This window comes from Temnothorax nylanderi, unplaced genomic scaffold (assembly GCF_030848795.1).
Source record: "Temnothorax nylanderi isolate EJ_2023f unplaced genomic scaffold, tnyl_v1.0 TNYL_tig0076_pilon, whole genome shotgun sequence".
NCBI classification, from domain to species: domain Eukaryota; kingdom Metazoa; phylum Arthropoda; class Insecta; order Hymenoptera; family Formicidae; genus Temnothorax; species Temnothorax nylanderi.
This window is the reverse complement of record NW_027249138.1, coordinates 679,096-700,752: the sequence shown is the minus strand read 5'-3', so window position 1 is coordinate 700,752 and position 21,657 is coordinate 679,096. Positions and strand designations below refer to the sequence as shown.

The 21,657-nt window shown below is 36.3% G+C and overlaps 1 protein-coding gene and 2 long non-coding RNA genes across 10 annotated transcripts in view; 2 read left to right on the top strand and 1 right to left on the bottom strand.

Moving 5' to 3' along the window:
- Positions 1-1,069: 1,069 nt before the first annotated feature.
- On the top strand, positions 1,070-3,592 carry LOC139774203 (uncharacterized). The gene is made up of 3 exons (XR_011718535.1): positions 1,070-1,186; positions 2,253-2,550; positions 3,358-3,592. It is a non-coding gene; the product is annotated as an uncharacterized lncRNA (long non-coding RNA).
- Positions 3,593-6,675: 3,083 nt separating this feature from the next.
- LOC139774210 (uncharacterized) lies at positions 6,676-8,506 on the top strand. The gene is made up of 2 exons (XR_011718536.1): positions 6,676-7,264; positions 7,365-8,506. It is a non-coding gene; the product is annotated as an uncharacterized lncRNA (long non-coding RNA).
- A 1,743-nt stretch (positions 8,507-10,249) lies between these two features.
- Kcc (solute carrier family 12 member kcc) overlaps positions 10,250-21,657 on the bottom strand; it is a 78,211-nt gene continuing 66,803 nt past the window's right edge. For 6 of the 8 annotated variants that reach the window (XM_071709387.1, XM_071709391.1, XM_071709393.1 and 3 more), the window contains 11 exons: positions 21,111-21,371; positions 20,581-20,766; positions 20,018-20,253; positions 19,672-19,853; positions 19,422-19,583; positions 17,762-19,200; positions 17,480-17,587; positions 17,282-17,338; positions 16,280-16,635; positions 16,043-16,182; positions 10,250-15,900 (listed from right to left, as the gene is read on the bottom strand). In XM_071709387.1, coding sequence (XP_071565488.1) covers positions 15,809-15,900; positions 16,043-16,182; positions 16,280-16,635; positions 17,282-17,338; positions 17,480-17,587; positions 17,762-19,200; positions 19,422-19,583; positions 19,672-19,853; positions 20,018-20,253; positions 20,581-20,766; positions 21,111-21,371 — 3,219 coding nt within the window. In that variant the 3' untranslated portion in view covers positions 10,250-15,808. The remainder of the gene's footprint in view (positions 15,901-16,042; positions 16,183-16,279; positions 16,636-17,281; positions 17,339-17,479; positions 17,588-17,761; positions 19,201-19,421; positions 19,584-19,671; positions 19,854-20,017; positions 20,254-20,580; positions 20,767-21,110; positions 21,372-21,657) is intronic. The other 2 variants (XM_071709388.1, XM_071709389.1) reach the window with 2 other exon arrangements.

Below are 21,657 nucleotides of genomic sequence, written 5' to 3'. Positions count from 1 at the left end.
AATAGGGAATCACGATTTTTTATGATTGTAAAATTTTAAAAACTTTTTAAGTTAGGTTTTCTAGTTTCTTAATCGTACCATATAATTCCAGATCCGCACCCAGTACTTCTGCATTAATGAGTGACGACAATTTGCCTGAGGTTATACAACATCGAAGTGAAACAGAAACTATCAAACAGATAATACGGTCTGAACAACAAACAGGAACAGCAACAGACTTTAATGCCGAGTAATTATTTTCTTTTCTTGTATTGCGCAAAGTGTACAAATTGACTTCAAAAATTAAATATTTACATATTAATTTGTAAACATATATTGCACTGTGTGAAAAAATTATTGCACGGTACGCGGTAACCAGTAACTAGACATTTATTTATTGTCAAACTTTTTTCTGATATTTCCTATGCCAATAGAAACATGATCATTTTTTGCGAAATATCTGCTTTCTTGTGTAATTTTACTAAAATTTATATTATTAGTACTTGTGTACTAGTAATCTTAATTTTCATTTCCGACAAAGGAACAGACAGATATTTAATAAGCATTTAATGTTCTTGATATTTGCTGGCATAAATTGTACGATAAATCTGCGGAAAGACATAAAATGTGTAAATGTTTACAAAAAATATTACAATAGTAAGGAATGTAACACAAGTACATAAAAAATATTAAAAAGTATACGTATCCTATGCAAATAAATCATGAGTGTCAATAGTAGAAATAAGTTTAATTTAATTGGATAAATATTACTGAGACAGAGCTAAATGTTAAAATATAAATATTTATGTCTTATTTTCATAATTGAATTTTTATATATTTAAGTTAGTGTATATACATTAGTCCATTAATTAAATTTTTTTATTATATAAGAATTGTACCAGAAACTTTATGTTTATTTATATTAATATATGTATATACATATACATATATTTCTGATCTTTTATCTCACCACATGTCTTTATTTCAATATTTTGATTAAATAAGCGAAGTGTTACGATCGATTTATATGGTTTTACAATTTTAGAAATTTTCTTATCATGTTGCCTGTTTAATTAATTATATTATATATATATAATTTCAGAGAATGTGCGGAATTATTTGAAACGCTCCAGTCTGAAAGTGAAACAGCAGATTTATTAGACCAGACGAAATTGTTTGAATCAAAAGATGCTTCATCGCAAATAAAGTAATTATTACTTTCATTAATTATAATTTTACTTACTTATTATATTGAGCACACTATTTAAAATAATTTTACAAATTTAATATTGACCGAAACATTCTGTCAATCTAAACCGCATTATGAGAAAATTATTGGCACTAGCAACTAAATATTTATTCGTGGCGAATCTTTTATTGGGATTTTTTTGTGTCAACGAGGACATAGAGGAATAAGAAACAGGAATAGCAGGCTTTAATATCGAGTAATTATTTTCTTTTCTTGTATTGCGCAAAGTGTACAAATTGACTTCAAAAATTAAATATTCACATTTTAATTTGTAAACATATATCTATTGCACTGTGTGAAAAAATTATTGCACGGTACGCGGTAACTGGTAACTATATAAACATTTATTTGTTGTCAAACTTTTCTTTTGATATTTCCTATGCCAATAGAAACACGGTCATTTTTTGCAGAATATGTGCTTTGTTTTGCATTTTTACTAAAATTTATATCATTACGTGTGTATCTTAATTTTCATTTCCGACGAAGGAACAGATAGATATTTAATTAGTATTTAATGTTCTTGATATTGCTGGCATAAATTGTACGGTAAACTTGTGTAAAATGTGTAAATGTTTTCAAAAAAATATTACAATGGTAAGGAATGTACAAGTACAATGAGAAATATTAAAAACTATATGCATCCATGTGCAAATAAATCATTAAGTGTTAAAAGTAGATATAAGTTTAACTTAATTGGACAAATATTACCGAGACAGACCTATAAATGTTAAAATATAATTTTTATGTTTTATTTTCATAATTGAATTTTTATGTATTTAAGTTAGTGTGTACTTACATTAGTCCATTAATTAAATTTTTTTTATCATAAGAATTGTACCAGTAACTTTATGTATATTTATATCAATATACGTGCATACAATTTTTTATCTTTCATCTCACCACATATCTTTATTACAATATTTTGAATAAATAGACGAAGTACCACGATCAATTATGATTTTATAATTTTTACATTTTTTTATCGAGTTGTCTGTTTAATTAATCATATTATTTATAATTGCAGACCTGTACCGTGTTCTGCTAAATCAGTGGACGACGAAAATGTCAAGAACCTACCTGAAAGTAAAACCCGAAAAAGAAAGTCTGACCCGACGGACGAAGATGTCAAAAGTGAAACCCGAAAAAGAGAGTCTGACCCGACGGACGAAGATGTCAAGAACCTACCTGAAAGTAAAACCCGAAAAAGAAAGTCTGACCCGACGGACGAAGATGTCAAAAGTAAAACCGGAAAAAGAGAGTCTGACCCGACGAAACAATCGCCTGAAGAAGAACTAATAATAGATTTAGAATATAAATTTAAGGTAATTATTACTTTTATTAATTATTATTTTATTTGCTTATGTTGAGCACACTACTTAAAATAATTCTACAAATTTAATATTGATCGAAACACTCTGTCAATCTAAACTGCATTATGAGGAAATTATGAGCGCATTGGCGCTAGCAACTAAATATTTATTCTTGGCGAATCTTTTCTTGTGATTTTTTTTGTGCCAACGAGAACATAGTCATCGTACAATATCTGCTTTTTTGTAATTTTACTCTTATGTTTATATCATTACTTTTATATTTTAGTTCATGTTACTATATACATATAAACGGTTTTTAATGTTTTTAATGTTTTCTTAAAAAGTTTTACATTCTTGTCTTTCACAATAAATTTACGGAGAATCATTATGCGATTTACTTTGCATACATTTTATCTTTCAATCGGACAGTAAATTTAAATATACTCGGCATTAGTGAAATATATAAATCATATAGATATTATATTAAAATTTGCTACGGGTGATATCTGCTGGTCACTTAAATCCTATTATATAGCTCATACTCTTATTAGTGCATTTTATAATTAAATTAATGTGGGTACATAATATACAGTTTATTTTGAACAATATCTTTTAACTCGCAATAATAAATACTAGTGATATTATATAAATATGTACAAAGATGTAGATCAACTACACGTATAAAAATTACTTTTGATAAGTTACATTGACTGTTTATATATAGATCTTCAAAGTGTGATAATTTTAGTTAAAAATCGAATAAAATGTGTTATTGAAACATTTCTCTCTATATTTATATTACTTTTCACATAAATGCAGGCCACAGATGTAAGACAAAGTTCTTCAGAAGACTCTGAATAAACAGCAACGTCACGGATTCCGATGTTCTGAAAACGGTACACAGACAAGCATTATAATTCTTATTTGGAGACTTGGATAATTAAGAGAGGCAAATATCTTTATATATACATATATACGAATAAGAACACATTTACGGGTATATATATATATAGATACACTGTTGGACAATTTTTGTAAAAGAAAAGGTTTGTTAAAAAAGATCCTTGTTAAAATTTTTGTGTAAAATATTTTGTGTGAAATATTCCAAACATAATATAATATTAATAATATAATATAATATAATATTAATATTATATAATATTATGTTAAATTTACATAAAAATTTGAGTGGACCGTTTAGGACATGCGATTTTTCCAACAATATATACTTACATACATACATACATATATATATTTATACATATATTTATACATATATATATGTATATATATATATGTATGCCCCTGTATGTTCTTCAAATAAAGAAACAAAATTAAAGTATTTTCATGAATTTGTATGCTAAAAAAAATCTTATATTTTTTTTACTAAAAATTTGACGTAGATATATCGCACATTGAGAAGAATACTGTCACAACTCAAAAATCCACAATTTTCAGGAGAGTGGAAAAACAAATTTAATTCAATTTTTTTGAGTAGTGAGATAACTAAAGCAATTGCAATTACGGCTGTTATCTATATAATTTTGTTGATAAAACTTATACTGTTTTTTTTTAAGACGTCTGCTGTGATTCACTTGTCAATTATTTCACTTATGACACAATTTATTCAGCGACCGCAACTTAATTGGTTTAAAAGAATAAAAGATTAACACTTCTGCTTCCGTGCGGCATATTTTGCATATAGACTTGTAACACTATATTATAAGCATGTAGGGAACACCTTAGCCATATTTTTATGGGCTTAACTCAAAATCGAATATTTTTGAGTTGTGACAGTGCAAATGTTCTTCTCGGGGTACGATATGTCGGAATTTACGTATTATTGTATAGTATAAAATTAAGTGCATGATAATTTGTATATCAAAGTTTTAATAAATCTATCAATGATTAATACCTTTATTGTGAATTTTCTACTTTACTGTTAGATTACATCAGTTGCATTATAGTCGAAAAACGCGGATTATGTAGGTAGTAGTTATTCGTAACAACAAGCAACGTTTATTACCGAAACAGAAAAATTAATGTTATATCAAGAATATTGATCTTTGGATCCTTAATAGATTAGGGTTTCTCCTTTGATTCCAAACCTTGATAAGTGTTTAATGAAAATAAAAAGTCGGTCGGCGCACGTTTCGTTAAGATCTCGCGCACTTTCTCGTCTTAGTAATCGAAACTGTAAAACTGCCAGTATTAATAATGACTAATTCCAATAGGGCAGATTTCAAACTAACGAGTGCTTGTTGAATCGTCTTTCTATCGTTTGCGGTTGCCGAGATATAAGCGTTTAATGAAAATGATGAATGGCGAGGCGCACGATTCTTTTGGCCAGCTCGCGCTTTATTGCTTTAATAAACGAAAGTACATAATTGCGAGTAATATAATTGAGTAATACCAATAGGGCAAAGTATAAAGTACAAAGTCTTTTTTTAATCATCTTTCTATCATTTACAGTTGCCGAGATATAAGCGTTTTATGAAAGTCAGAAATCATTTGGCACCCGATCTTTACGGCACGCGCGCGCTTTATCATGTTAAATAAACAAAAGGATGTAATTGTTAGTAACAAAATCGAGATATTCCAATAGCGCAGAGTATAAACTAAACAGTCCTTTTCGAATCATCTCTATATCTTGGGTGGTTGCCCAGATATTTGCGATAAACGATAGGGAAGACTTTTTTTTCTCGCGCCAAACCACCGACACATGGCCTTGACCTACTTGAGCGGCGTGGCGGGCGCGGTGGGACACTTTTGTCACGAGCTGTACATTGACCTACTTTCTAAATTGACCTTGACCTAGATCGCCGAGTCCGGGAATGCCGGCGCGCGCCGCGGCGTGCACGGCAATGTCTATCCGTAAAGCCCGTATCAGACTACGGATTGGGATTGAGATTGGATTGAAATTTAATCAATCAGAACAGAGAAAACTGATCTCAAGTTTAGTAAATTTTGCTCTGATTGGTCAAATTTCAATCCAGTCTCAATCCCAATCCGTAGTCTGACACGGGCATAAGGTCGATTCTACAATAGATGTAGCAAGCCTCAAGCAGTAAGAAATTGACCAATTACAGGCGAATGTGAGGAGAATAATCGACTGTGATTGGTCAATTTCTTACATCTTGAGGCTTACTACAGCTTACTACAGCTATTGTAGATACGGACTAAAATTCACCAGTGGCCTGCTTCCAAAGCAGCGTCATTTACGCTGTCACAGCTTCCTCCCTAATGTGAGATGTATTATTAATGATATTGCAATTACATTAGCGCTAATTACAATATTTTACGTCGTTTTTGAATAATCTTTATATCTGCGGTGGTTGCTGAGATATATATAAGATTTTATTAATCGTTGGCTAGCATTATGCAACAATATTCTGAAACTTTTTATCGTTTAATCTTGTTCGAGAGATCATGCCCTATGTTAATAAAGGGTACATAACAATGTTAACGTAACGTCATTTTTTAAGAATTCTTCAAAATTCGTATGCTGATTTAGGAAACGTTTTTATTGTGGTTTATTTTTATTCAATAACGTTTTAAAACATTTTATTTTAAAATCTTTGAATCGCATATTGTTTATTGGCATAAAGGCATAAATAATGTACTATTAATATTTTTAATATATCTTAACCAAAAAAGATCCGACGGCTACGGTAATCACTGATAGGATATTATTACACACTCGTATATTAAATCAACATGACAGCAATTGTTCGTACCAATCAAATAGATTTTGCAACATACGAAGATTCTCCTGATTATAAAATAGTATCTGCAATATTTAATTTGTTTATTAATTAATAAAACAAACTGTTCCCTGAAACCACAAGGTATACTTCGTTGGATAAAACATTCATTACAGTTGATTTCAATTTGTTATCATCTTATTCTTATTTTTAATCTTACAATATACATGCATATATCGCTTATGCGTATGCGTGAATTATATATATATATATATATATATATATATATACATATGTATCACATAACCAAATGTTATTAATAAGTACATGTTAATTTAATGAACAATACATATTAGTATTAAATTATTATTAAGTAATAGTGAGAAATACATTATGCATTCGTTGAAAGATCATAAAAATTATGAAAAGAGTTTTAAGTTATGAGAAAAGCGAGAATCTCGAGTTTGGAGTCGTATTTAATTCCTCAGAAATCGCTCCTGTTACGCGGGAAGCATGTTGAGCGAGCAGGTTGCAGTAGGTATTCGAACAGCGCGCAGCGGCACGCCTTCCCCACATTGGCGACGCAAAAATTTTCCGAGCGCTCCTGGTGGCCAGATCCCGAAGTAGCGTAAATGAGACAGATGTAAGACTAGACCGGGACATATGTTATTGTTTATATTTTATTTTTCGAAAATGTCAAAGATTCTTTCCGTTGTGGACCCTATGAATGCTACTAAAGGTTTTGTGCGTCCAATGCGTGAGGGCGAGCAAGTATTAGAGAGTGGTTTAATTGTGTCAGTGGGACTAAAAGAAAGGAAAGACTGTGTGTTACACATTCAGGCTCTCGTCTAGAGAACCTCAGGTCTTACTACTCAACATCCTTATTTAGTTGAAGTTTGGGTGAATTTGGAAGAAGAATATGGTTCGCGATTGTTAAAAGACCAGTCTGTAGAATGTGAATGTCCAGCTGGGCAATCCGAAAAATGTAAACATGTTGTAGCTGTTCTTCCTTACCTGACAAGGTTAGTCTTCTCAAGTATCTTATTGTTTTGCCTTTTTATTTTCAGTATTAAGCACCGACTTCAATATAAGAAAAATATATTTATAATGCATTTTTTCTAGAGTGGAGGAAGCAGAATTAGTAGATTTAAGTTGCACAGACATCGAACAACAGTGGGGAGCTCTTAAAACCTCTACGTTGAAGGAGTATGAAGCAAAACGTCTGACAGATTTATGTCATGTTGACTCACAAAAAGATGTTTATGTGCTGCTATGCCTGAGGTCACTAAAGATATGGAGAAGAAATGGGCTGAAAGACTATCTCGTTGTAAACCCCAATAAAATTGAGAAAGTGGACAGTTAAAATACTATTGATTAATTAATTTAAATTAATATCAAATTTTCTGTACTCTATGTCTTTTAACCCTTATGTGGGCAACCAACTTTTGCCACGTCGTTAGGCAACCAGGGTACCCGGGTATCCACTACGAGTTTTTCTTAATTTATGAGTGCGAAATCGTTTGGAAACAATTTATTTTATTAAATAAACTTCCATAGAAGCTATCTAAGTTATATAAGAGTCCCGGGGCCCGTAAGAACATTCACAGAAATGTGAAACGTACGGCCCTGAGAGGCACGCAGATGCGAAGGTCGGACTAACGTAGGTAACCGGAGAGGGGTGAGGCAGGAGTGGTGGAATAGAGAAAGTAAGAATGGACTGCATCTAATAAATGTTCACAATTCATGAAAATCATTAGAAATGTTTATTTATTAACTAACATTCCAATAATAAATGATAAAAAATGTTATTAATTCATTTACAAGTAAAAAACATTATTTTTTATCTAGTGGGTACCCGGGTACCCTGGTTGCCCGCATTATGTATGTGTACTTTTGTCATGTTTTTCAGGATCAAAATATTACAAAAAAAATTTTCTGTAAGTGAATTTCCCTTCTAAAAGAGTTAAATAATGGAGATTCGGAGGCATAAATCGAAATTTTAATTTTTCATCAAACTACGAGCAAATATATAGCGCGGTGGATACCCGGGTACCCGGTTGCCCACATAAGGGTTAAATGAATTAACTGCGGATTTTTGAACTGTAAATTAAACATTTTTGGTTCTTTTTTATAATCATGTGTGATACAAGTAATACAAATTGAATCTCAGAAATAAGTATACAGAGTAAATGTTAGTACCGTTGATTTATTTACTGTACTGAATTTTGTCATACAATGACATAAACTGATTGGATGAAGATGTATTTTACAATTGTAAATTTTTTAATGACCTTTAAAATTAGGGATAGAAAATAATATAAGCATTAATGATATTAATGTTTTCTTTTTTTCTATAGAAAATGATAAACATTAATAGTATTAATAATATTAAATTATTAATAAAAATGTTAATATTAAATAATATTAACATTTACAATTTAATATTAATAAAAAATGTTGAGAGCAAACACGCATTGATGATGATGCCGGTTTGCCCATCTTCAGAGTCCTCTCCCATTTTTTCTTTAGTTCTTTGCTTTTTGGAAAGAAATGTAAACTAATTGCTGGTGAAAAATACGTGGAGCATTGAGGAACACAACAATAATTTGTGACTCTCCTCTTCTTTTCAGGAGGAGAGCTATTTTTTTTGTTTGTATGCTTTATTTCTGCTGTAAACTTGCACAAACTGTCTCCTTTACGCTAGTTTGCGATCCGGCCGCTAGGCGCGCTGGGGAGAATATTTGCGTCGCCAATTACTCACCTTAGAAACGGCGAGAATGCCCCTCCCACGGCCAATCAGAGCGCTGGCGGGTATGCATAGAGGGGATAGTAGGTTCCCGCTCTCTGACCAATAGCAGCGTGACTGCGCGAAGGCAGTGTGGGGAGGCATCACCCTCGCTTAGAATACCTCCGTCGACCTCCTTGCCTAACATGCTATGCTAATACTTTCGCCGATTTAAACGGAGTTTTTGACATCGAGAATCGCCATTTTCGCTTAACCTCGTAACAGAATATGTACTTTTAACAATTTTTATAATTTTTCGTGTGTCTCAACAAGTAGATATATATTCAAATATTTTTTATTATTTAATTATAGTCTAACATCAAAATATCTATTTCATTTAATTATAACTATGTTTATTAATTAATTAAATTATGCAAGATGTAGCAACTTATTTCCTATATAGTAAAAGTAAAACATATAATAGCATAGCAAATAGCGATAACACTATGATATACGTACGTGTTCTTCTCAAATAAATTGCGCGCACAATCCGCTTTCTATCTTCAGATTGTTAGGATTATATTTAATCTAATCAACTTTTATTTGTAATATCAAAGCTTGATCGTTCCAACCATGCTTGCACGTACGTAATACTCTACACTAAATATGTGTAAAGGATATGCATTGTGCAGCCATTCTGAGAAAAGGAAATAAATTAATTGGTATGTATTAACAATACTTACATTCTTGCCTCCTCTTGTTTTCCATTATTGTATATACACATATATATATGTATACATATACATATGTATTTAATAATAAAATTTAATAATTTGTAAGAATATTAATTTTTTTTTCATACATTAAAGAGCAAGATTAATAATTCTGTTTGTCTTAATAAAATATAGGTGTTACTTAAATTAATCATTAAATTAATCAGAGTTTGGTCAAAATAAGCCCAATTTTAATTTAATTTTAATTTAATTTTAAATTATATTAAATATTCTGTTCTGTCTCTCTCTAAACGTTTATTTTTATAAACGATATCTTTATAAAACTATTTGCGTGCGTCTAACATATATAATTTTGTATTTTAAAAGAAAAATCGAATTATTACTGCGATGAAATAACAGAATATAAGTGAAATAATAATCGTATATAGAAATATATAAAAATAGCGTGATAATAATAGAGGTAACAATATAACAATTTTTTTTATATAATAAGAAAGTAGACTACGATTCGGAGAATGACGATGATATAAATCGATACGTTTTGGTCGTAAGTATATTATTTATTTATTTAATCGACTCTCTCGCAGTATATTTGTTCATTCATATACTTTATCTTTCGAAAATCAATTACAAGTGTCATCATCTATTATCTAAAGGGTATAGGTAGGTAAGTTACAGGCTTTTCACAGTATTGACTCTATATACTATCCAGATGTGACTAAAATCTGTATCTACAAATATGTTATCTCGTATCTCGTATGCCATGTGTGTACAGGGTGTCTCGCAACCGTATTTCACTTCCTCCTAACGACAGTTACGAGCGGCGTTTCGCGACGCCGCAATTCAAGTAACGTTAATTAAAAAACAAACTTAAGCGCACGATAATTCGTGGATGAGCCTGTACGGAATGACGTACATCGAGTTTCGTTCGTCCTATGCAAAATAATATATACAATTATATGATCGATATAATGTACGCGTGTGAGACCATTTTAATACTTCAAAATCGCGTGTCCTTGTCGGCAAGATTACCTCCCGCGTTCCTCTCTCTGAAACGCACTTTAATTTCGCCTGTTGCAGTATCTATTGTCAAGAGAAAGCAGACACCTTGTATACATATAGTATACATATATATAATATGGACCAGAAAAGGCGGGATCTAGCAGGAACGCGTCGACGAATTTAGGATTAAATTTTCCTTAACGAATACTTCAACCGCATAAGTACACAGGTATTCAAAACTGAGACTAACAATAAGTACGTTCGATAAGTTACATGTTAAAAATACAAGCGACGAAGTCTTACTCGTTTACGCAAATCTAAAGTAAAATACTTAATGTGAAAGAATGTCAAGGGAAAAATTATCTCAAATTCGAGGACGCTCTCCGTGCGACTCCCATTTTCTCGCCTCAGGTCCGCTCTGTATGTATATTTAATAACATCTTTATTTCTCTATATCAATATCTCATTTTTTTTTCTTTTCTCTTTCCCGTGTAGGAGTCAATAAATATATTTTCTTTATTCGAGTCCCAAGGGCAGAAAGAAATCGTCGCAGTTTCTCTTGAGTGAGAAGTAAGTCGTGTGTATACCTCCCGTCAGGAGCTTTGGTAAAAGATTTCTTTTTTCTTTCTTTCTTTTTATAATCGGTTATACGATGTACGTTAAAAGTAGATTTATACTTGATTTGACACATATGATTGAGGTTTCGAGCAAGTTTGTCCGCTGCTTAACTCGCATCTCACAGCCTAGAGGTGATTTAAATCCAGAGCGCGGCCCCATTTTAAATGGAACGCGCCGCAAAACGCCGTACTATACCTCGACAAATGCCAAGCCAACTCATTAACAGCCGGAGTTGCACTTCCGTCGCCCGAAATTTACGTTCGAGGATTCGCGACAAAAATAATTCTCAAAGAAACTTTCTCCGAGACCGCGAGAAAAGCGCCCCGGGAATATTCGAACAGAGTTCTCTCCGAAGAAGATATTCTTCGGAGAGTACTCTGGGTATATTTCGAGGATACTCCGCGAAGACGAGAATGTCTCGCGAATGAAACTTCGCATATTCTCTAGAGAAAAGAATATTCTCGCGCTTTATATATCATTGCTTGAAATATGCCGCGGAAACAGAACAATCATCTCCACAACATTCAGACTCTCTGTCGATCAACGGATAAGACGAGCAGTTGCATCGCGGTTCGACTCTCGCATTTATTTCACCACCTGAAATAGCTATCTTATCTTCTATTTTGCAGCAATGGGAACTCCTTTATAGCCAAAGTATTGTGCGCATTTTTTCTTTATCTATTCACAATGGGTCGCATCGGTGATTCACTGTGTTTTTCGCCACAGCTCGCTTGTTCAGTCTTTTGCGATCTATCTACAAAATGCAATTACAAGGAGTTACTCTTGGTAACGGAGATAGAGTATCCCGAATGCGTTCCAGGTACCATTCTGTTTCCGCAAAGTGAACATAAACCGCAGACGCCGGTCGCATCTCCGCCGATGGCGATAACACACACTATTAGCCGAATAGGATGAAAACGGTGTTAGTCGTCTTTATATACTATCGAATTTCACTATTAAACTAAGGAGAGCGAAGGATCAAGGAGCAGCCAGACCACCTCAGAGTTTTCTCTAATCCTTGCCTCGCACCGTTTTCATTCTCACCGGCCAAATATATGTATATGCATTCTATATATATAGATATCACACGTACGCGTACGTTTGTGTGCCATGTGGTCATTGTGCATTTAAAGTAAATACGACATAGTAAAATATTAAAGCGGCAGCAGAATACTGCAATACTGTTCGATCTGTGTAAAGGACACTCTCATTTCCTTCTTCATCATTTATCCTCTTTCCCACCTTCACATTCTTCTTTAAATCCTTTACGATAAACACGCGATCGTTTTTTTTTACTTCTCTTTTATCTTTTATCTACGTGTTTATGTACAACATGTGTATAGCGATTTATCCGAAAACAGTCCGACTTGTATTCGCAATAAACTTTCTCATAATGTCAACATGTCTCGTATAAACTATGCAGTGCCAATACCTATCGAGTAAGATAAGTACACATAAAATATATGCAATCGATAAGTAACGTAATAAAATTATGAAGTACATATCGTAAACATCGTGGACGAGAGAGAGATATACATACATATATATATATATATATGGGAGAGAGGCAGATAATAATGTATATGTATATATGTTTCCTACACATTTAGAGTCTCTATGTACCCAGCTCTGTTTCCGATACTCGTCTGTCGTGATCCAATCGATGTGAATATATATTGCTTGCATATATCCGTCGAACTGGTGTTGAAACGAGCATTTCGCTACGCTTCCGATGATTGTTTCGCGAAGTCGAGGATCAAATCGTGAAATACTCTACGTTGATACGACGCCTCTTTCCTTCTTCTCGCTTCAGGATATCCGACGCGATTCAAATCCGCGTCGGTGTTACGAGTTTGAAAGTGAAACAATTCAACGCGTGGGATATATATATATAGGAATCTCTTCTCCCCCATTAATGTAAATATTCTTCTTTGTCTACACTAGCGGGTCAGCAGCGATATCGCGTTCGCGCTCACCCATTTTTTAATCCGGTACACTTTCATATGGTATAATCAAAGACTTCACGATTGTTCTTTTTCTCTAGCTACAGGTATTGCAGGACAGTGCATGTACTTTACAATGAACAATGTGAATGTACATACATATGTACATATATAAGAATGCACCTGAAACTATCACGCTTTTATTTCCTCTCAAATGACGTCAAACTTTCAATGAAAATTCAATGAGATTCAATTGATTGTGTATTGCAATATTTTAATTTTCAAATATTCTTTTATCAGTGATATATTAGGTAATTAAATATTTGATAGAATCCAAAAGTTAATTAGAAAACGAAAATCGTTATCTGTATAAATCCTCAAAATTAAATTTGCCCAAATTTAGCGAGTTAAAGCTATTTTAATTTTCTGATTTTGGGAACAATCAGATTTTAATATCTGTGACCGAGAAAAGACGCGATAGTTTCGACACATCCTATATATACGGTCAAACGACATATTTCATCATTTCGATTGTTTCGCTAGTTGCAACAACTGCAGAAATTTGACAAGTTGTGGTGCGTAATCCCGCATAATTCTTAGCACAATATAACTTACTCACGGACACTGATTAAGTAGTATTAAGTCGATAAATATTACATTGAACGCTAGTCTCGCAGTCATCTCTTTCTCAGTTTTTTCGAGATTTTTGCTCGTCAAAGAAAGCTCAAAGAAACGAATTATTCGACACTAAATAGACTTTAGCGTCGCTTTGATAGTCAGAAAATTGAAATAAAGTTTGATCGTTTCAGGAATAAAAGCGATTTAAATAAAATTAATTTCTCGATTTTATGTCGGCGCTAAAATTAGCGTCAGATCGATAATCTAAAAATTAACATCAGTTCCGGCTGTTTTTAGAGATGAAAATGATCTTGATCAGATTAATCTTTCTTTCCTCTTTCTCGGCAAAGAATGTAATTTAATTACCACAGTCTCGTTGAGATAATTTAATAAAAACGCGTCGATTTGTCGACGATGTCGAAGAAATTGAGAGAAGCGACTACCGGCGTGATTATTTCGCGCTCGCTGATTAATTAGGTATATTAGAGAAGGCCTATCTAAATGAAGCGCGGCCGGAAACGGGGCTACGCGCGAAACGTGACATGCACACGACGACATTTAATACGATTAGAATTACTTTACATACGCTAGCGCTATATATATATATATTTTTTTTGTTTCTCTTCGATGAGATTCGGTAAGGATCGCCGCGCATTTTGGCATTGAGTCTTTCGGGTTGCACGGGTTGCACTCCTCGCGTCACGATTCAACTTCACTTGGTGTTATCGATTAAAAGTGGTAGTGGCATCTTGGACCGGTAGGCCTTAAAGACGATACAAACGCGCACGAATGTGTGTCTGTACATATGTTATGCACGCGCGCGTGTATAGGCCTGTTTGTTTTAGCCGAACTTCTTGCACAGTTCATCTTTTCGCTTTTTCTCTCCAACGTGAAAAGAAAAAGAGGAAAGATGAACTGTGCAAGAAGTTCAGCTAAAACGAACAGGCCTTATGTGTGTATGTGTGTGTACGTACGTAGAGATTCCCGCGCGAGACTGGAAAAAAGAGCAGAGTCAATCCCCGAAGGAAATGCAATAATATTCGACACACTCGTCGTCGTCGTCGTTTTCTATTATCAAATACACATATATATATAATCATAATAAAAGTCGGCGCTATCCTAGGCTACTCTAGATTCATCTATATCAAGCAATAAAATTATATACGTACTTACTACTCTTATTCTTTTCCTAGTAACGACAATGCATGTAGAAAAATGAGCCTCTCGCGTCTTTGGTTAAACGCGAAGCATTTAGAAAGTAGTCTGGCAGTGGTTTCGTAGATGCTTCGACCTTAGCCTCGGACCAAATTTTGATTTCCCCCCCCCCTTTTTTTGCCATTCTTACTTTTGCTCTCTCTCTCTCTCTCCCTTTCGTTTTAGACGTTTTTAGCTATCAGTTGCAAGAAATTGAATCGAAGTGACGTTTACTTGGAACTCTGGTCTCATTGAGCTACAATTTTTTGTACCGGCAATTTCCGAGAGGTGCACGGTGTACTTTGTCCGGCGAGCTCGGCCGAGCTTAACAGGCTGTCGAATCTGAATCTGAGCAGCCCGCGCTGCCGTATGTGACCCCCTGACGCGTACATATCTGACACATAAACCCGCACGTTCTACATTCAGAAATTCATTTAAAGAAAACCTTTGGCATCCTCGCTTTTGGCTTCATCGTTCAGACGACGATCGGTCACGTCGCGGTCCACATAATAAGTCGGCTTCAGCTGAAACTTCGTCTTCCGTGTCCGATCGTCGTTGTCGTCATCATCATCCTCTTTTCCTTAACAAGTTTCAGAGCGCGCGACGCAAGTGGCTGCGTAGACAATGGCACAAGAGCAGTATATTCCTTAGAGTAGTGTCGTTTAGGTCACTGAGAAGTAAACTAGAGCTCTGCTTCCGCAAGGCAACGGCATCAATTCCCGTCGCTTCAGTTCACGAGTAGATGGTGATCACCTCCCGTCCGCTACCCCGCACCATCAATACTCTTTCCAAGCCTTCAGTGAGCACCTCGAGGAATTCCATATCTAGTTTTCGAGGGTTAAGGAAGTTTAACGGTCTCTTTTATTTTTTTTTCATATATCAGATTATAGCTAACAATTCGTATCTTTGTAATAAGAACCAGTTTTTTTTTTGACAGCGTAGTATTTACAGTGATCGAAAGGATACAGTTAGATTCACGCTCCATCTTCGTGTCCCGTGGCGGTCCAGGAAGATTAAGAATAACTAGCTGAGCCTCGCTACTCATTTTACGGATTACCTCGTTCAGTTTCAACGAAGTATGCATACGCCTCACGTCACCCTCGTCGCTGTTATAGAATTGTTTGTTAAAAAAATAAACGACCAATGTCGAAATCAAGAAAGATAACTGTAACTAGTGTAATCCAAATACAAAAATGTACTTACGGTGTAATCGTGGGTCTCTTCGGACTTTGGCTTTTGTTTTCCTCCGCGTCGTTTTCTTTTGCCTCCGCTTCCTTCGCCTCCTTCGCTTCATTCGCCTCCTTCTCCGTATTCTCTCTATTCTCCGCCTTGGGCGAGCCACCGATCAGCTTTGTCTCTTCGGCATTGTTCTCTTTAGCCTCGTCCTTCTCATTTACCTCCTCGGCAGGATCCGGTTCCTTATTATTTGATTGATCGGTTTCCTGCATCAGCTTTGTATCGTCGGTCACGTTTGTACTCTGATTACCCGGCTCCTGGAATCTCACCTTCGTCGGCACTTTGGCATCCACGTTGTGATGGTGATCTACAATCGCCTGCACCTGTATCATGTATAAAGCGATTGAGCGAATAAGCAAGCTTTATCCTATACAGCAGGAGACAGTCAGTCGAAAGGTAACTAATAATCTAGCATCAAAGCACTATGATCATCAAATCAATGCTATCTATGTAAGCGATCGTGCCAATTAAGCCGAAACTGAGAGACGCGGGGAGTTCCTGAGATCATGATGGACAGGAAGAAACAAACCAACATGGTCGCTAATAACGTAATATAATATCTAAAATTTTTGTTCTCAAATTGGTCGTAAATTTCGAAAGTTAGAAATTCAAATCACAAGCAGAGAATTGTTAATATTCAAGCTTTTTATGATTTATTTTCACAAAATATTGTTATATCCTTTACTATTTTATTTCAGAAATCATACATTTTTACGAGCCTTCAATATTTGATGTAACGTTTTTAGTTCAAATTAAGTTCCGTTGTAATCTTAGAAGTATTTAATATTTACTTGTAAAATATTAACTTGCGATCCGCGGCAGTTTCTTTCACCTTAATATTATTGGAAATAGGAATGAGATTGTTATGTGATATCGTGGGGGAGGAATACACAATAAAATCGTCGGTGCAATGATGGAGCAATGATGGGAGGAAGGCATACATGGAACTCCGAGGGTAATCTGACAAACCATCAGAGGTAATTTTTCCTCGGCAGGTACCTCGTTGAAGTCCACCAATGTCTGCACCTTTATCCGTGAGGAGCACGCAACAAACATACACACACCGATCAGTATCACCGTCACCATTTGTGGTTACATAGCATTATATGCCTGTATATGTTACAGTAATCAATTTCCCCCGCCCCTAATCTAAAATTCAACACTTACCACTCCTAGTGATTGCTTTTTATTCAACTGTAGCTCGCGTAGCATCTGGTTTCTTTGTTCCATAATCAAGGTGCGTTCATACGTGTATGCGGAGATGTCGGTGTTCGTCTATAAAAAAAAAACCAAAACGTGGAATATGAATTTATCGAAATAAACGCGCATTTTCTTTGTTAAACATTTTTATCGCACTTTATCCATTTTCAAGAAATAAAACAGAAATTTTCTAAAGAAATAAAGAATTCAATCTTTCTTTATATTGAGATTATTGTGAAATGTAATTACCATTTCGACAATCTCGACTTCCGCTTCAATCCTCAGGTCGTACAGGAACTTCTTTAGATCCTTCTTCATCTGTATTGAGTTATCCTCCATCTGCGCGACCGTGAAGATTCTCATCTTGCAGTTCTTCCAGGTGCGGTGTTGCTTCAATAGGAACGGCAGTAGCATCAATAGGCCGCCGTCATGCACGATCCACCAGACGTCAATATTGCCGATTATCTTCTCGCTAGAGTCCGGGAAGAAGTTTATGCCTTTGGGAACCAGCAGTGCCATTTTCGCGGCCGCGACACTCCTTACGGTCTGCAGGAAGACTCGCCAGGTTCTTTCCTCTTCCGACTGCCGCCAACCGTACGGCCAACCCAGTATCACTGTATTCGGTTTCAATCCGCCAAGCCCGGTGTTTTGTATCAGCGAGCTCAGTCCTTCGACGACATTCTTCGCAACAAGAACATCAACGAAGCCCTTCACCCTCTCTTCCGCCGCAGTCTTTTTGAGGCTCTGTTTGGCCGCCAACGCTTCGCCGGAGTTCTGTGTGAAGTCACCGGCGATGCAGCTGACGCTAATGGTGAGACCCTTGCCGGCCTTGAGCTGACTGGTGAAAGCAAAGAGCTTGCGATACTTAGGCACCAAGTCATCGGTGAGTTTGGCGAGGATCAGGATCTGCGGACGCCAGTTCTTCGTGTGCGGTGGCCCCTCCTCGAGCCTGAGCAGCGAATATCTAGCAGCAGACAGCGCCAGACCACTAATACCGTCGCCCCATTCCTTCTCGGCACCGCGATACTCGATATACTTGTAGATGCAGCCGGCCATACCCATCGCCAGCAGTGCGTAGTACCAGCTGGTCATAAACATGATAGCGATGCAGAGAGCCAGGCCGAGGAACGACAGGCTCCAGTGGTAGTATTTGAAGCGCGGCCGCCAGTTTGGCGTGCGTAGTAGGGTCTGCAGCGCGCAGGCGAGGTTAACGAAGCCGTAGCACATAAGGAAGAACATGGACAGCAACGGCGCCAGGTAGTCCACGTTGCCAAGTAGGATACCGCCCTGGCAGATCAACACAGTGAGCACCAAAGCACGAGTAGGTTCGCCTCGACTGGAGCTGGTAGCAAATGGCGTCAGGAAGGGAATGATACCATCCTTGGCAATCGCCTGCAGCAGCCGCGGCGCTCCTGTCAAAGATTGAAGGCCGGCTCCCAAAGTGGATAGGAACGAACCGATCAGGATCACCCACTGATTCGGCCATGCCATATTCGCCACCACCAGCTTGCCGCCGATACTCTGACCGAATTTGTCGCGTAGCAGCAGATTGTCAACGGTCCCGGCGAACAAGAGGACGCTGGATAGATAAACGGTGGAGGTCGTCAAGATCGCGCAGATCGTGCCGATCGGAATGGATTTCTGAGCGTCAGCCAAGTCACCGGATCGATTGGAGCCCGCCATAATACCTGCACATTAGCAGTCGTTAATTTCTTATTATTATATTCAATTGAAATAAATACTTCATTAAAAATAGTATTCAAATAAGTATGCATATAAAATTACATAAAATAAAAATAAAGTACAACTATAGCAAAATTATTTAAAACATAAATTAATAAGTATTGATAAGATTGATATCATAACGAAGAGATGAATATAACGTTGCTAAAAATGTCTGTTTGCTTACCCGTCACAGAAGGGAAGAATATACCGACGAGTATAGTGAAGGTCGTGGTGAGATCGACTTGGACCTGGTTAAAGCTCGATCCCGACAGGACATCCATGTCTTTCGGATCGTGTCCGTAAGTGATTAACTGACCCTCCTCTTGGTAACTGCCCCATATGTTCTCTACACAGAAAACACAGAGTGTATTCCATATTTCTATGTTATACTGTTCATTGGTATTATTTCTTTAATGATATAATTATAATCTCACCTAAAAACACGCCGCTCGCCAAGCCACGGATACCGTTCACAATAGTAAGATTGTTCTTGAGATAATACTGATCGCAACTCGTACCGTTACAGTAAATATTATGCAAGGCACCGCCGTAATTTTTATTGCAATCGTTTAAAACGTTGATGTCCTTTAATAGCCTTCTGCCGAGTATGCACAATCTAAAATACAAAATCTCGATTCTTTAAAGCATTCCATCTTCTTTCAGTTTCTTCGTTTATCTTTCGCGATAATTATAATCATTTATCGTCGCAGCATTAATTGCAACGGTATTCATATAATGACTACATAATGCGAAAATTAGTGTCGTAAATTAGTTTAGTACTTCAGAGCCTCGTTGCCGTTAATGTTTACGAAGAGCCCCACGTAAACAGCGATGATGGATAAAATGACGCAGGCCAGTGCGACGGTGGCGAACTTGTTAACGAACTTCACGCCCACAAAGACAATCGTGCCCATTACCATCAGCAAGAGGGTGCCGTATACTCGGAAGTTGTTGTACATAATGTTGGCATCTTTCGTAAAGTCGCCGAATATGCTGAGTGACGGCGCCATGTAAGTCTACGCAGAAATATCGTAAAGTCAATGAGAGAGAGAGAGAGAGAGAGAAAAGCACGTCCCTTTGAACCATTACAGAAATTTCTACAGAATTATGTTAAAATCTGCCGTAATATTTCACGTACAATTGACATCGTATCCTTTACGTATCAGATACTTTGCAAGCGTCGCATAATTAATCACAGCGTGATAATCCTTAATTTATTAATCTTAACGGCTATGATACACTGCGATACATTAACTTCTATTTCGAAGTATAAGTCAATTATCGCGATCAATTGATTAGGGATGCTCTTATTAATGTAACATCGTTAACAAGTCGATACTTACGAGGACGATCTCGACGGCACCGATGATGTACATCGCGGCGGCCAAGGTGGTACCAGTGTAAAACAACATACCCACTGCGCCGCCGAATTCCGGGCCTAAGCTTCTCGAGATCATAAAGTAGGAACCGCCGGCCGGCACTACGCCGTTGGTAGCGATGGCACTCATACTGATCGCCGTCAACATCGTCTGCGCGCACAAAGAATAGCTGTTTGCAACCAGTTTACATTCCCCGAAGTTTAATTCGCGAGAAACTATCCATCTTCGGTCGTTTTAAACTGAAAGACTAACTCGATATCTTGATTAAAGAAAAGTCGATTTCTCAGACTAAAAAATCTGCCATTGACACTTGGTTCCCTTTATTGTCTCTTCTCGCATTTCTAGATTTCATTTTTAAAGATAAAGACGTTTGTAAAGATATTTTTGGACTTGTATATTCTTAGAATCGTACGTTTTTAAATCTTCATATTTTTACGCACGATGTATGCTTGAGATTTCGGTCATGTAGTTATATTCGGTAGACGAATACTCACCACGCAACAGCAGCAAAGCACGATGAAGAATCCCTGAATGGCGCCGGCCGTACCGACTACCCATGTCAGCCGGATAAAGAGGATCACGCCAAAGATGTTCTGGATACACGGCAAGTAGACACCTATGAGGGTACCCATTCGCGCTCCACCCCCCGCGGCCGGAGCTGGTTTGTCCGGGTCGGTTGCCGCAGGGATGGTGTTGCTATAGTTGGCCAAGCTGTTGAGCAACGTCGAGATCCGCGGCCGGTCCTCCATCTCCTCCTGCAAGGATTTATCTTGATTTTTCTCTGTCCGACGGGATTCGAAGGTGAAATATCGTTTTTCACTCTGAACATTTCTTCTCTTGTAATGGTTTAAAGAACGCAAAGTTTTTTGATCAAGAAGAATTTCGCTGCAGCTAGAACTATAATGCAAATTTTCGATTTACGTTCCGTTAAAATCGACAGTTCGAATAAACTTTCCGAAATTTAAAGGATATAGATTTGATATTTTACAAGTTGCTGTCCGATCGCGTATAGACTCTCGCTACTTCTGTACGATCACGTAC